Source organism: Mauremys mutica, chromosome 12 (genome assembly GCF_020497125.1).
Source record: "Mauremys mutica isolate MM-2020 ecotype Southern chromosome 12, ASM2049712v1, whole genome shotgun sequence".
Taxonomy (NCBI): domain Eukaryota; kingdom Metazoa; phylum Chordata; order Testudines; family Geoemydidae; genus Mauremys; species Mauremys mutica.
Window position 1 is genome coordinate 69883792 of NC_059083.1, and position 12914 is coordinate 69896705.

General features: G+C 55.4%; 1 protein-coding gene across 1 annotated transcript; it reads left to right on the top strand.

Annotated features, from left to right (window-relative positions):
* Positions 1 to 1402: 1402 nt before the first annotated feature.
* LOC123345358 (CMRF35-like molecule 5) lies at positions 1403 to 10886 on the top strand. The gene is made up of 5 exons (XM_044982149.1): positions 1403 to 1512; positions 2409 to 2744; positions 4738 to 4870; positions 9971 to 10092; positions 10349 to 10886. The coding sequence occupies exons 1-5, from the start codon at positions 1473 to 1475 to the stop codon at positions 10357 to 10359; spliced, it is 642 nt and encodes a 213-aa protein (XP_044838084.1). The 5' UTR covers positions 1403 to 1472; the 3' UTR covers positions 10360 to 10886.
* The last annotated feature ends 2028 nt before the right edge of the window (positions 10887 to 12914 follow it).

Sequence of the window (12914 nt, forward strand, 5' to 3'; positions counted from 1 at the left end):
CAAAAAAGAAAAAGAAAAAAAGGAGCAATCCACACCAAAACAAAACTAAAATTTTAATTTCATCTTTAAATGTTGTTTCAAAATTTTAAAAAAATCACCCCAAATTTGCCAGCGGGAAAACAAACACATTTCACTGGAAGTTTTGAGTTTCAATAATACATTGTTCAGCAGCAGGAAAGCTTTCCACAGTAAACCTTTCAACCAGATCTAAGAACAAAGTTAAAACGTTAAGAGGCACGTGGTGCCACTGGATGGGTTCATTTTCTGCAAGGCTGGGCTGGGTCACTGGGCAGCAGGAAGTTGGTTTACACACTGCCCAGAATCTGCCAAATAAGAGAAGGCTGGACCCATGGAAAAGAAGCCCTTGAGGAATTCCATCATGATTTCAACAATTTCCACCCCACCATCAACCTCAGCCTGGACCAGTCCACACAAGAGATCCACTTCGTGGACACTACAGTACTAATACATGATGGCCACATAACCACCACCCTATACCAGAAACCTACTGACAGCTATACTTACCTACATGCCTCCAGCTTTCATCCAGACCACACCACTTGATCCATTGTCTACAGCCAAGCTCTATGATACAATTGCATTTGCTCCAACTCCTCAGACAGAGACAAACACCTACAAGATCTCTATCGAGTGTTCTTGCAACTACAATACCCACCTGCTGAAGTGAAGAAACAGATCGACAGAGCCAGAAGAATACCCAGAAGTCACCTACTCCAGGACAGGCCCAACAAAGAAAGTAACAGAACGCCACAAGCCATCACCTTCAGCCCCCAACTAAAACCTCTCCAGCGCATCATCAAGGATCTACAAGCTATCCTGAAGGACGATCCCTCACTCTCACAGACCTTGGGAGACAGGCCAGTCCTTGCTTACAGACAAGCCCCAAACCTGAAGCAAATACTCACCAGCGATCACACACCACACAACAAAAACACTAACCCAGGACCCTATCCTTGCAACAAAGCCCGTTGCCAACTCCGTCCACATATATAGCCCACAAAAGCTTATGCTCAAATAAATTTGTTAGTCTCTAAGGGGCCATAAGTACTCCTGTTCTCTTTGCAGATACAGTTTGTGTGTTTAATATGAAGGGTTCCATGGTGGAAATCCACACATATTTCAGGAACTCCTGGCTACTGCAGCTTCCATTTTCCACCAGACCCTGTAATAGGTCCTGGTACAAGTATCAACAAACAAAAACAGAACATCCCAACCACTGCAATCAAACCACCATGCCCTGAGTCAGACACTTCCCCCTTAGTCTTTTAAGAGGGAAGTGATATAAGAGGAAGCCTTGCAGTGAAAGAACTAGTTAGAGAGGCTGTTTCATTGCAAACACCTACAGGAGAAACCAGGACCCGGTGCTTCCCAGGAACACAAAAGAAGGATTTTCCTGGAGAGAGACTCACCTGGAATCGACATCCCACCAGGCAGTGGGGAGAGGCAGAACAATGAGGATTTTCCCCATTCTGGGTTGGATGCTTTTCCCAGGTAAGGCAGCAATGAGCGGCGTATGCACCAGCAGAAACAGGCAGCGTTGTTCCTCCTCGGGTCCGTCGCACACCCACATGTGTTATCGGCGGGCAGCTGCTGAGGAGGGATTCCAGGAACCGTCCCTCAGCCTGCAGGACCCCCGAGCACCGTTCCCGGAGACTGGGATTTTGTGCCTTTGCGAAAGTACCTGCCTCTCGCTCGGGGCAGGTGTGATTTGAGCGGCTCCTCGCGGTTCGTGTAGCTGCTCATTCAGTAGGAGGTTTTTCACAGAGATCCCCTGTTGGTAAAGCTACTGCAGGTTGGTGCTTTACGTCCAAGCCCAGAAGCGGACAAGGGGACTGTCCCGGAGTCTCTCTCTGAGGCCATGAAGGGTTTGTGTGAGGTTACATTGACCCCACATTTCCCCGTGATGCTCCGTCAGGGGGTTACGGGGGGTCCAGACTTGCAGCAGCCCCTATGACCCTGCAAACACGTTTTCTGCTGTGGGTTATTCTGAGCACCAGCGACCCGCTGCGCTTCCTGCCGAGCGGATACTTCTCCCTGCCCGGCTCAGGCACTGGGGGAGGGGAAACTCCCCTGGGGGGTGTCTCTCCCCGGGGGTTAGTGATGACGGACCCAGCCCGAAGGAAGGGGACCGGGGATCCCGCTGACCCAGTGTCACATCGCGGACTCTGGGGGGGGGGGAGCGGAAACCCGTGGGGGGGAGGGATTGTTCTGGGGGGTTACTGCCCGGCCGGCCATGAGGCGGGTCCCCCCATCTCCCAGCAGTGCCAGGCCCTTCCCCTCGGGTCACGTGTCAGGGGCTCAGCTGGCGCCACAACGTTCCCCGGGGTGCTTTGTGTCTGTTCAGACGGAAGCGGCGCCCCGGGTCTCACTGTCTCTGTCCCTCGCAGGCTGCTGGGCGGTGACGGGCCCCGGGGCAGTGCGCGGCCCCGCGGGCGGGTCGGTGGCGGTGCGGTGCCGGTACTGGGCGGGCTATGAGCATTATCAGAAGTTCTGGTGCCGGGCAGGAGGTTGGTTCTGTTCCAACGGTGTCATAGTTGAGACCGACGGGTCGGAGGCGGAGGTGACGCGGGGCAGAGTCTCCATCCGAGACGATCACACCCAGCGCGCGTTCACCGTGACCGTGGAGAACCTGACACCGGCAGACGCCGGCACGTACCTCTGCGGGGTAGACAGGACTGGACCTTCTGATCTCAGGGCCACTGTGGAACTCACCGTCTCCCCAGGTAAATCCCGGCGCGGCTCTTACAGGTACCGCGGGGGGCGGGGCCCGCAGCCAGGCAGGCCGGTGCCGCTGGGCACGTGGGGGGGGCACCGGGGGGGTCAATCAAGGCGCTGCCCTGGAGAGTCCGGTTTAGATCCCGGCCAGTTTCCCAGCGCCCCGCCCCGCGCTCGCCCCAGGGAACACGGTGAGCGCCCCTCGCCCAGGCCGGCCGGCAGCACCTGTGAATAACGCTGCAGGGCAGTTTCCTCCTGCACTGGGTCGTGTCCCGGGTGGGAATGGGGGGTTTGCAGCAGGGGGGAGGGGCTCTGCTTTCACCCTGGGCAGGTCTCATCATAGATTGTGTGTGTCCATCCCACTGAGCTCCCAGCCACTCGCTCAGGTTTAAGGGAGAGCCTTGATTGGGGACAGGGCTTTGGTTCCTGAGGATGCGGCTGTTAGTGCCCTGTGGAACTCCTCCTGAACCAGGAGAGGACAGGAGCTGGCAGCGGTGGGGGCTGGGTATCACTGTTGCTGACAGGAATGAGGAAGTTCCAAGTCAATAAAAGACTCACAGTGTCAACTTGTGGAACTCCTCGCCAGGGGATGTTGTGAAGGTCAACACTGTAACAGGGTTAAAAAAAGAACTAGATAAGTTAACGGAGGACAGGTCCATCAATGGCTATTAGCCAGCATGGGCAGGGATGCAACCCCATGCTCTGGATGTCCGTAACCTCTATTTGCCAGAAGCTGGGAATGGACAACAGGGCATGAATCACTTGATAATTACCTGTTCTGTTCATTCCCTCTGAAGCCACAGGCATTAGTCACTGTCAGAAGACAGGATACTGGGCTAGATGGACCGTTGCTCTGACCCCTAAGGCCACTGTTATGTTCTTAGGAGAGGGATGATGTTTTGTGGGGACCAGCTTCCCCCCACTTTATGCCCTACCCCACTGGTTATGGGAAATATAAATATTGGCACCGGCCTTTTAGTCCCCCCACCCCCGATACACAAATCTCACATTCAATAAGAATTCACAGTAGTGGAGTCCAATTGCGGCCCTGAAATCTACATGGATTGACTTGTGATCCTTGATCCTGCCAGGCTGCACCCCCCAGTGCAGACAGTGCCCCAGGAAGGAGCGTAGCAAGGTGCATTGTTTACTTACTGTGGCAGGGAAATCATTAACCAGTGTCTCTGCCAGGCAGGAGGGCTCTGCCCTGATTCAGCATCTGGACGCAGAGACTCCTCACTGCACTTAAACCAGATAAAGGCGCACGACAAAAAGCAGAGACCATTTACACATTTTCTAAAAAGCTGTGGATTCCGGCAGCTTTCACCAGCTGATGCCCTGTTCCCTGGCTTCTTTCATCTTGCAGCCGCTGCCGTGGGTACCGGCCAGAGAGAGAGGGGCAAAGAGAGCAGTGAGGGTGGATGTACTAACTGTGTTGCTGGAGTTAGTTCAGCAAAGCATGAGCTGGCCAGAGGGGAAGAATCTGTGGTTAAAATTCTCTGCTCTGCCTCTGGGCAGTGCACCCTGGGGGAGGGGGGCACAGTTGGCTTTAAGTCACCCTGGCGTCTTCCCAGTTCTGAGCTGTCACGTGCACTAGGTAGAGGAGCAGCTGCTCTAATTTTCCACTGGCTGCCCATGTACCACTCTGCATCCCCCAAAGCAGAGAGTTTCTATGGCCCCAAGTGATAGAGATATGCCTCCCCCTCCAGCCTGGCACACCCCATGCCAGTGTTCTCAGTGGTGGGAGGCAGCATAGGGCCACTTGTTGCAGCCTGATGCAGTTCTTCTGCTGGGGCAATTCTGCTCTGGTGACTGCAGGGCTCTCAGGGCCCTTCTACCCCATGGGAGCAGCCTGCAGGGGCCTCGGCAGAGAGGAGAATCCCTCCCCTGCATCTCGTGAAGCCTAAACCTTGTTTTTAGGAACAAGAATATTTAGTGCCATTGAGAAAACAGCATTTCGTCCCAGGAAATCTGATTTACTGAGTCTGTTTTTATCCACAGCTAATTCTTCCCCACCCCCAACAGAAAGGTCATCATCAACTTCCTCTTCTCCCTCAAAACCTACTTTCATCTGGACAACTGCTGTGAAATGGAAATCCAGCTTCTCCAGTAACCAAGACACCACTTCCCCTGTGTGAGTACCAGTGCTCCAGCCAGGGTCACTTATGGGTGCGTCTACACTGCAGCTGGGTGTCAGTGCCCAGCCTGGGTACACACATTTGTGATCGTGGGGCTTGCAATAATGTGCTAAAAATAGCTGTGCAGACGCTGGAGCCTGAGCTCTCAAGCTCACACCTGACCCCTAGGCGTGATGACAGCCCAGACCACAAAGTCTAAGCAACAGCTACGCAGCTCCTTTTAGGACACTAGAGTGAGCTCCCACCACACAAGAAGATCTGCCTGGGCTGCAAGGATCACTCCCTATGGGCTGCCAGCTCACTGGAATCAGTGCAACATCAGGGTGTATAGACCCCCTTGTTCTTCCCTCACAGCTCAGTATTGCATTTCACCAGACATCATGTCCGAGACCAGAAAAATCACAACTTGTCTCTGCCTCTGCACATGAGATCTCTGATCTGTGAGGCCATGTCACTAAACCCTGCTCCTCTGTCTTCTCTCATTCCCCCTCCAGCCTAAACCATGAGCTGTCTCCTGGCATGTGGAGCTGCCTGGGCTAAACCCTACAGAACAGTCATTCTGCCTGGGCTGCAGGAACAAGTGAAGCTGTTCTGGGCTATAACCGTGACCCCTCTTCCTTCTCTGCAGTTCAGTGGGGCTGCTCATCTGCTTAAAATGATGCACGTGCTTAGCTCTGTCAGGTCACATCTGATTACAACCCTCCCCCATTAAACCACTAAGACGTGCCCTGCCTGCTGGGAAGCCATGTGGTCACACTGCTGTAACCATCCCCCTTCCTCATTCATTTCCCTCCTCACAGCTTGTTCCTCCCACTTCCTGCACCACCCCTGAGAGTCTGCCCCTGCCAGCGCGTAGGCACATGAGTCATCTCTGTTGGTCTTAGGTTTTTTAAACGTTTTTACAACCTGCCTGCAGGAGTTTCCTCCAGATCAGGAGAGAGGGTAGTTCCCCCTCTCACCACCTCTGACAGCAAGTTAAACCGCAAATCTATCAGGATCTGGAATCAAATCAGGTCAGGCACCTACATCCCAGCCTGATTTCATACAGAAACTTAAAACCCGCGGAACTGAATTTTGAACTGGCTGGACACAGGGCTATCACCATCTACAGAGAGGAGCAGTGCATTGGGAGGAACATGGGCCTCAGAGCTGTATCTATGCATTATGGGGGATGGTATTATAAAGGTTGCCTCCCCAACACTTCCCATTATAAGACCCTGTTTTAGTTGCTTAGAACTTTGCCAAACTTGAATTTTACATTTTCCATGGCAGGTGTCTACCTCAGAATGGGTTTTTGGTTTTGTTTTTTGTTGTGTTTTAAGTTTCAACCAAACAGTTCAGATATTTCTGAGAACAAGGCCAGGGATACATACAGTGATGAGCTGCCAAAATCATAACAACCGGTTTCCTCCTCACCCCAGGAGGGATCATGCCCCCCCCCCGGGACTCCTGCCCCATCCAACCCCCTGTGTTCCTTGACACCCGCCACCCCCACCCCAGGGACCCCTGCCCCATCCACCCCCCTTCCCTGTACCCTGAGTGCCCCCCGCCGCCCCATCCAACCCCTCCTCTCATTCCTGATGGCCCCCCAGGACCTCTGCCCCATCCAACCACCCCTTCTCTCTGTCCCCTGACTGCCCCTGGAAACCTTGCCCCTGACTGCCTCCCACCGCCCCATCCAACCCCTGCTCCTTCCTGACTGCCCCACCAGGACCCTTGCCCCTATTCAATCCCCCTGTTCCCTGTCCTCTGACCCCCCCACCCCCAAACTCCCCTACCCTCTCTCCAACACCCCCCTCGCCCCCTTACCGGCGGCGCTACAGTCCGGCCACGGCTGGAGCCGGGAGCCCGGGGATGCGGGGCCGGGCAGGAGTCGCGCGGCCGGAGCCGGAGGATGTGGCGGGAGCCCGGCCGCCGGAGCCAGGCGGCTGGCCAGGCGGAGCCAGGGAGGGCCGCAGCCAGAGCTGGAACCGGGCAGCCGGGGCCGCCACCACGCCCGGACCCGCGCTGCCGGAGCCCGGCCCTGCAGGAGCCGGGCGGCTGGAGCCACGGGGCCAGGCTGGGCCGGAGCTGGGGGGCCGTGTCCGGAGCCGGGCATCCGGGTAGGTGGGGTCGCGGCCGCTGCCGTGCCCGGACCCGCACTACTGGAACCGGGCGGCCGGGGACGCGGGGCCGGGCGGCCGGGGACACGGGGCCGGGGAGGGTTGCGTCCGGAGCCGGGCGGCCGGGGACGTGGGGCCGGGGAGGGCCGGGCGGCTGGGGAGGGTCGGGGACGTGGGGCCAGGGTGGGCCGGGCGGTTGGAGAGGGTCGGGGACGCGGGGCCAGGGTGGGCGGCCGGGGGCCGCGGGGCCGGGGTGGGCTGGGGCCGGGCGGCCGGGGACACGGGGCCGGGGTGGGCCGCGGCCAGGGACGCAGGGCCGGGCGGCCGGAGAGGGTCGGGGACAGGGGGCTGGGCGGCCAGGGACGCGGGGCCGGGGTGGGCCGGGGATGGTCGCGGCCTGGAACGCGGGGCTGGGAACGCGGGGGCCGGGCGGCCGGGGAGGGTCGGGGACGCCGTGCCGGGCGGCCGGGGAGGGTCGGGGACGCGGGGCCGGGGTGGGCCGGGCGGCTGGGGAGGGTCGGGGACGTGGGGCCGGGGTGGGACGCGGCCGGGGACGCGGGGCCGGGCGGCCGGGGAGGGTCGGGGACGTGGGGCTGGGCGGCCAGGGAGGGTCGGGGACGCGGGGCCGGGGTGGGACGCGGCCAGAGCTGGGCGGCCGGGGACGCGGGGCTGGGGTGGGCCGGGGATGGTCGCGGCCTTGAACTCGGGGCTGGGGACGCGGGACCGGGCGGCCGGAGACGCGGGGCTGGGGAAGGTCGGGGCCGGGCGGCCGGAGACGCGGGGCTGGGGAAGGTCGGGGCTGGGGCTCGACGTGGGGCCGGGGCTGGCCGGGGCACACGGCCCCCCTAGTTCCCTACCTCAGCGTCGTCTTCCTGGGCAGGAAGCCTGCTTGCTTCTCAGCCCTCCCAGGCTTCCCGCGCGAACAGCTGATTCGCGGGAAGCAGGGCAGGAGGAGAAGCAGGGAGGAGCATTCATGGCAGGAGGTGGAGGCAGAGCTGAGGTGAGCTGGGGCCACAGCAGGGAGCACTTGTTAAATTTAAATGCTCTTTTAGAACCAGTTTGTCCCACAGGGAACAACCGGTTCTAAAAGGGCTTCTAAATTTAACAACCGGTTCCCGCGAACCGGTGCGTACCGGCTGCAGCTCACCACTGGATACATATGCTGCGTTGCAATGTTAACAAAAATTCTCTCCACCTTTTCTTTGAGAAGCTCTAGTGCCTCCACAGTTTAGAGCCGGGAGTTGAAATCTGGCATTCGGTGGCCCGTGTGTCAGAGACGTGCCTTTTGCTGTGAAAATCCAGCCAAATTTGGCCCATTCATAAGCCTTTGAAAAATCCATGTTTGTACATGCTCAGTAACAACTTCATCCAATTGCATACACCACCTTAATTCCGGCATATCTGAACTTTTCATTGCTTGATTTTGCAACCTTAATATTCTTTTAATGTAGTTTTTTGCATGTAACATGTTACACAAGGAGGGCCTTCTAACCCCCGTCTTTCTCTCACCCTGCAGTATGGGTTGAGGGCATAGATATTTTATTTATTTTTCTTGCAGATTTAAGCCTCTTTCTTCTTGAAAAGGGAATTTGTGACTATACAGAAACAATGGATTATTATAAATTCTGTTTCACTGGCAACAGTCATTTATACTCCATGACCAGTGTTAATCAGGCTTCCTAGTGAAAGCCCAATGAGAGTGAGAGGGTCGAAAAGCAACTGAACATTGCTGCCCTTCTTAATAAATATCTGGAGCCAGCCATGAATTTCATATGTTGCCGTGAACCATGGGAAACAAAGGACCCTGGAAACAGAAAGCATAATAAAAAAGAAGATCTGGCTTGTGTTTGAGGTGCTGAGCTAGGGAGTGTAAGATCTAGATTCAATTCCCACCTCTACCACAGAGTTCCTCTGTAACTATGGGCAAATCACTTATCTGTGTGTGTGTCAGTTCCTCATCTATAAAACAGAAGTAATACTACTTCCCTACTTCACAGGGATTCTGAGAGAGTAAATCAACTAATATCTGTGAAATGCTCACTTACTATGAGGAGTGGGGTTGTAACAGTGTCAGCACCCAGCTCTTGTGAGCGCCCCCTTCTGGCTCATGTGTGCCTGCAATTACTCAGTTTTTTCAGGGGACAGCACCTACCTCTCACAGGCAAACACTTTTTAGTTGGGTTAACAGTGTTATCCTCATTTTACTGCTTTTAGGAATCTGATTTGTCTTGTTTACCTGAAGTTTCACCTCACTTAAAAACTACTCGCTTACAAAATCAGACATAAAAATACAAAAGGGTCCCAGCACACTATTCCTGACAAATTGCTGACTTTCTCTTTTTTACCATATAATTATAACATAAATCAACTGGAATATAAATATTGTACTTATAGTTCAGTGTATAGTATATAGAGCAGTAAAAACGAGTCATTGTCTGTATGAAATTTTAGTTTGTACTGACTTTGCTAGTGCTTTCTATGTAGCCTATTATAAAACTAGGCAAATATCTGGATGAGGTGATGTACCCTCTGGAAGTCCTCTGTGTATCCCCAGGGGTAAGCAAAGCCCTGGCTGAGAACCACTGGTCTAGAGAAAAAAAAAAGAAGGTCCCACATTTTACCCAGAGAAGCAAAGAATACTCAGATCCTTGGTGATAGGGTCCCACAGAACAAACTAATATAGGGACCTTGCGGGGTTAGATTCCTTGGCAGGAAGCCAGCAACTCTTGTTGCGGGGAAGCACTGGACAGGGCCTGTCTGGGTCCAATCACTTCAGGGTCTAGATGTCTGGATGACTGTCCCCTATGGGTCAAAGGCAGTTACTGTGATGAATTGGGGGATGTCCTAGCAAGGGAAGGTGCTGCGGCCTGTGTCCCTCTCTCCTCCTTGTTCACACTGTCACCCTCAGGCAGAGCAGCCAGGGAACGCTCAGTTGGGAGCAGTCAGGGCATATCTACAGGGTTTCACAGCTTCTACTTACTCTCTCCTCCATAGATCCCAGCTCAGCAACGTCCATTTCTTGCTCCTGTTCCTCTGGAAAGTCCCCATCTTTCTGTGCATCATCTGGGTGAACATACGGTATAGGAAGAACTCCAGGGAGATGCCAGACAAACATGGTGAGCGCCTCCAAATTTCACACCTTGGGCTGACATATTCCATCTAATTACGCTCAGTCCTGTTTCAATCAGCAGCCCTCCCTCTCTGACTGTGTGTGTACATGGTGGACATCCCTTCCCTCCTGTTCTAGCGCCCTGATCAGGAACTCACACATGCCGGAGAACAAACATGCTCCATGATGCTTATGAACAGAAAGATACTAGTACCAAGCATGTCTCCTCCACTAACTGGTGGTTTCTGTGTGTTTTGTTGTAGCTCCTTCCTAGTTTAGGATGGCTCAGAAGCAGAAGAAGAAAGATTGAGCTCCCAGCTCTGTGCACAGCACCTTCTCCCACCTAGAGCCCACATGGATCTGTGTAAATGAAACCCTGTAACACTCAGCCCTGCTGAAGGGTTCAGTGGATCCAGCGCTTACTCCAGAGTGAGGAGAAAGGAGGGGATGAGCCCCCAGGGGCACAGTTCCCCATCATGAACATAGAGGAAACATAAGGTGTCAGAGCCTGAGTAGCTGGAAGGAGAGACTCATCCCCTTCCCGCAGTTTGAGTTTGGCTCTTTGCAGCTGGATTGCACTTTCTACAGCTCCTTTTCCATCATTCATCTTCACCCCTCCAGTCTCTTCTACAGCAAGCTCCTGGGAACGACTCAAACACAATCTCGTCTCTCAGACATGCACACAGAGAGGTTAGCATCAGATTGTATCTCGAAAGCAGGCATCTCACTTACTGCTAACCTGTAACACACGCACCAATGAATTGTGTCTTGCAATAAAGCTTCTTCCTCGTGTTCTGCAGAGAGGCTCTCCTGGAGACACCTGTCTGGCTCTCTGCCCCTCTGGCAGGCAAGGATCTGACCCCTTAGCACTTACTGGTCAGGGCTGCCCACAGGAGGGGGCAAGTGAGGCAATTTGCCCCAGGCCCCGGGCCCTGCAGGGCCCCCATGAGAATACAGCATTCTATAGTATTGCAGCTCTTTTTTATGGAAGGGGCCCCGGAAATTGCTTTGCCCCAGGCCCCCTGAATCCTCTGAGCGGCCCTGTTACTGGTGTCAGAGAGAAAAATCCCTGCTGGAAGCGGCATGAGTGTGACAGGAGAGTCCTTCCAAGGAGAACAAGTGAGACAGAGCTGCCCATGGGAGAGAGGGTGGGAGAACCAAAAGCCAGAGTCACTGCAGGCGTAAGCCACTGTGGCTCCAATGCGGAGGTGAAAGTGAGCTGGTGCGGGCCGATGAGGCGTCCCGGTAAGAAAGCCGGTACCCAGCCGACCGTACCGGCAGGGCCGCTGATGTGGGTGCAAAAGGAGCAGCTGCCCCGGGGCCTGGGGATTAAAAAGGGCCCAGGACTCCCGGCAGCGGCCAGAGTCCCGGCCCTTTAAATTGCCACTAGAGGCGCAGGCCGAGCAGTGCTGAAGGGCTGGTTGGGGGAGTCTGGCCCCAGCCCTGCCCCTTCCACCCAAGACCCCGCCCCTTCTGGGGGCCCAGAACCGCCCCACCCCACCCCCCCGCCCAGGACCCCAGCCACCCTGCATACCGATAAGTTTGCTAAGTTCCTTGCACCCCTGCTCCAATGACATCAAGCACCAGATTGTCCCCTCTGGTCTATCAGTGCTACCCTGGGTAGTGTGGAAAGACTGTCTCCACGTTTTATAAAGTGCCCCAGCACCACCGGAGTGTTTGGTTTCACTCTTGCCTTGGGAGAGAACGTGAGCATTTCAGTGGGCTCCAGTAGGCTGACTAGTGGTAGTAATTACGGTGGTGTGGTCCTGGCTCTATGGTTACGGAGTTGTCGGATGTTTTCAGTTTCACAGGAGTTTTAAACCTTTACTTTATAAAATTCTCATTGAAGAGGAAAAATCCAAAACATGAACTTGGAGCATAATTTGAATTGTTCCTGGTCTGATGAAAAACGTGCCCATTTTGCAAGAAATCTAAGACACTCTGGGCTCTGTCCTTTGGCCACATTATTGCTCTTCAAATGCTAATTGCCCAAAGAGCAGTTCTACAGAGGGGGTATTTGCCTATAGAGTAGTTTGTAACTTTCTAGTCATAACTACGTCGACAGGAGAACCCCTCCCGTTGGTGACAGGTTTCGTCTACAGCAAGGGTGGGCAAACTGTTTCGCGGCGTTGGGAGGGAGGGAGGCAGGAGGGAGACACAGGACGCGGTGGCGCGCTTGCAGCGGAGGTGGAGGCGGAGTGGAGGTGAGCTGGAGCGGGGGGGCAGGGGGCTGCCGGTGGGTGCTGAGCACCCACCAGTTTTTTTCCGTGGGTGCACCAGCCCCGGAGCACCCACGCAGTTGGTGACTATGAGCACAGAGTCTTATCATTGGACGCAGTGAACTAGCTACAGTGTTGAGTTAACTCGTTCTCTGCTCTCTTCCTTCTTCCCCCTCTGGCCTCTCGCGCCCTGCAAAGGAATCTTCCATTCCACACTCACTCATACCATTGACCCTCCCGCAAAATGCCTTGTGATGATGCAACCGAGTTAGGAACACACAATGCTGATCTGCCTCCCCAGGGGACCCCCTGAGGGAGGGAGTCCTTGGGCGTGTGACACAGGAGGGGTGCGAGGTGCAGGCAAGGGGCTTAGGGCAGGGAGTTTCGGGGTGGGATGCAGGAAGGGTTTGGGCTCCAGCCTGGTGCTTCTTACCTAGAGCAGCTCCAGGGTGGCAGTGGGGCGCACTGGGGCCAGGGCAAGCTCCCTGCATGCCTGCCCTGGCCCCGGCCCCGCGCTGCTCCAGGAAGCGCTGCGGCCCCTGGGGGAGGGGGGCAGGAGGGCTCCATGTGTGCTGCCCCTGCTGCACCTCCAGGTACCTTCCCCGCAGCT

Excerpts from the sequence above, each read along its gene's own strand:
- LOC123345358 (XM_044982149.1), top strand. The coding sequence starts at position 1,473 with ATGAGGATTTTCCCCATTCTGGGTTGGATGCTTTTCCCAG. Across the intron at positions 1,513-2,408 it reads GGGTTGGATGCTTTTCCCAG|GCTGCTGGGCGGTGACGGGC; the intron begins GTAAGGCAGCAA and ends TGTCCCTCGCAG. Across the intron at positions 2,745-4,737 it reads GGAACTCACCGTCTCCCCAG|CTAATTCTTCCCCACCCCCA; the intron begins GTAAATCCCGGC and ends TTTTATCCACAG.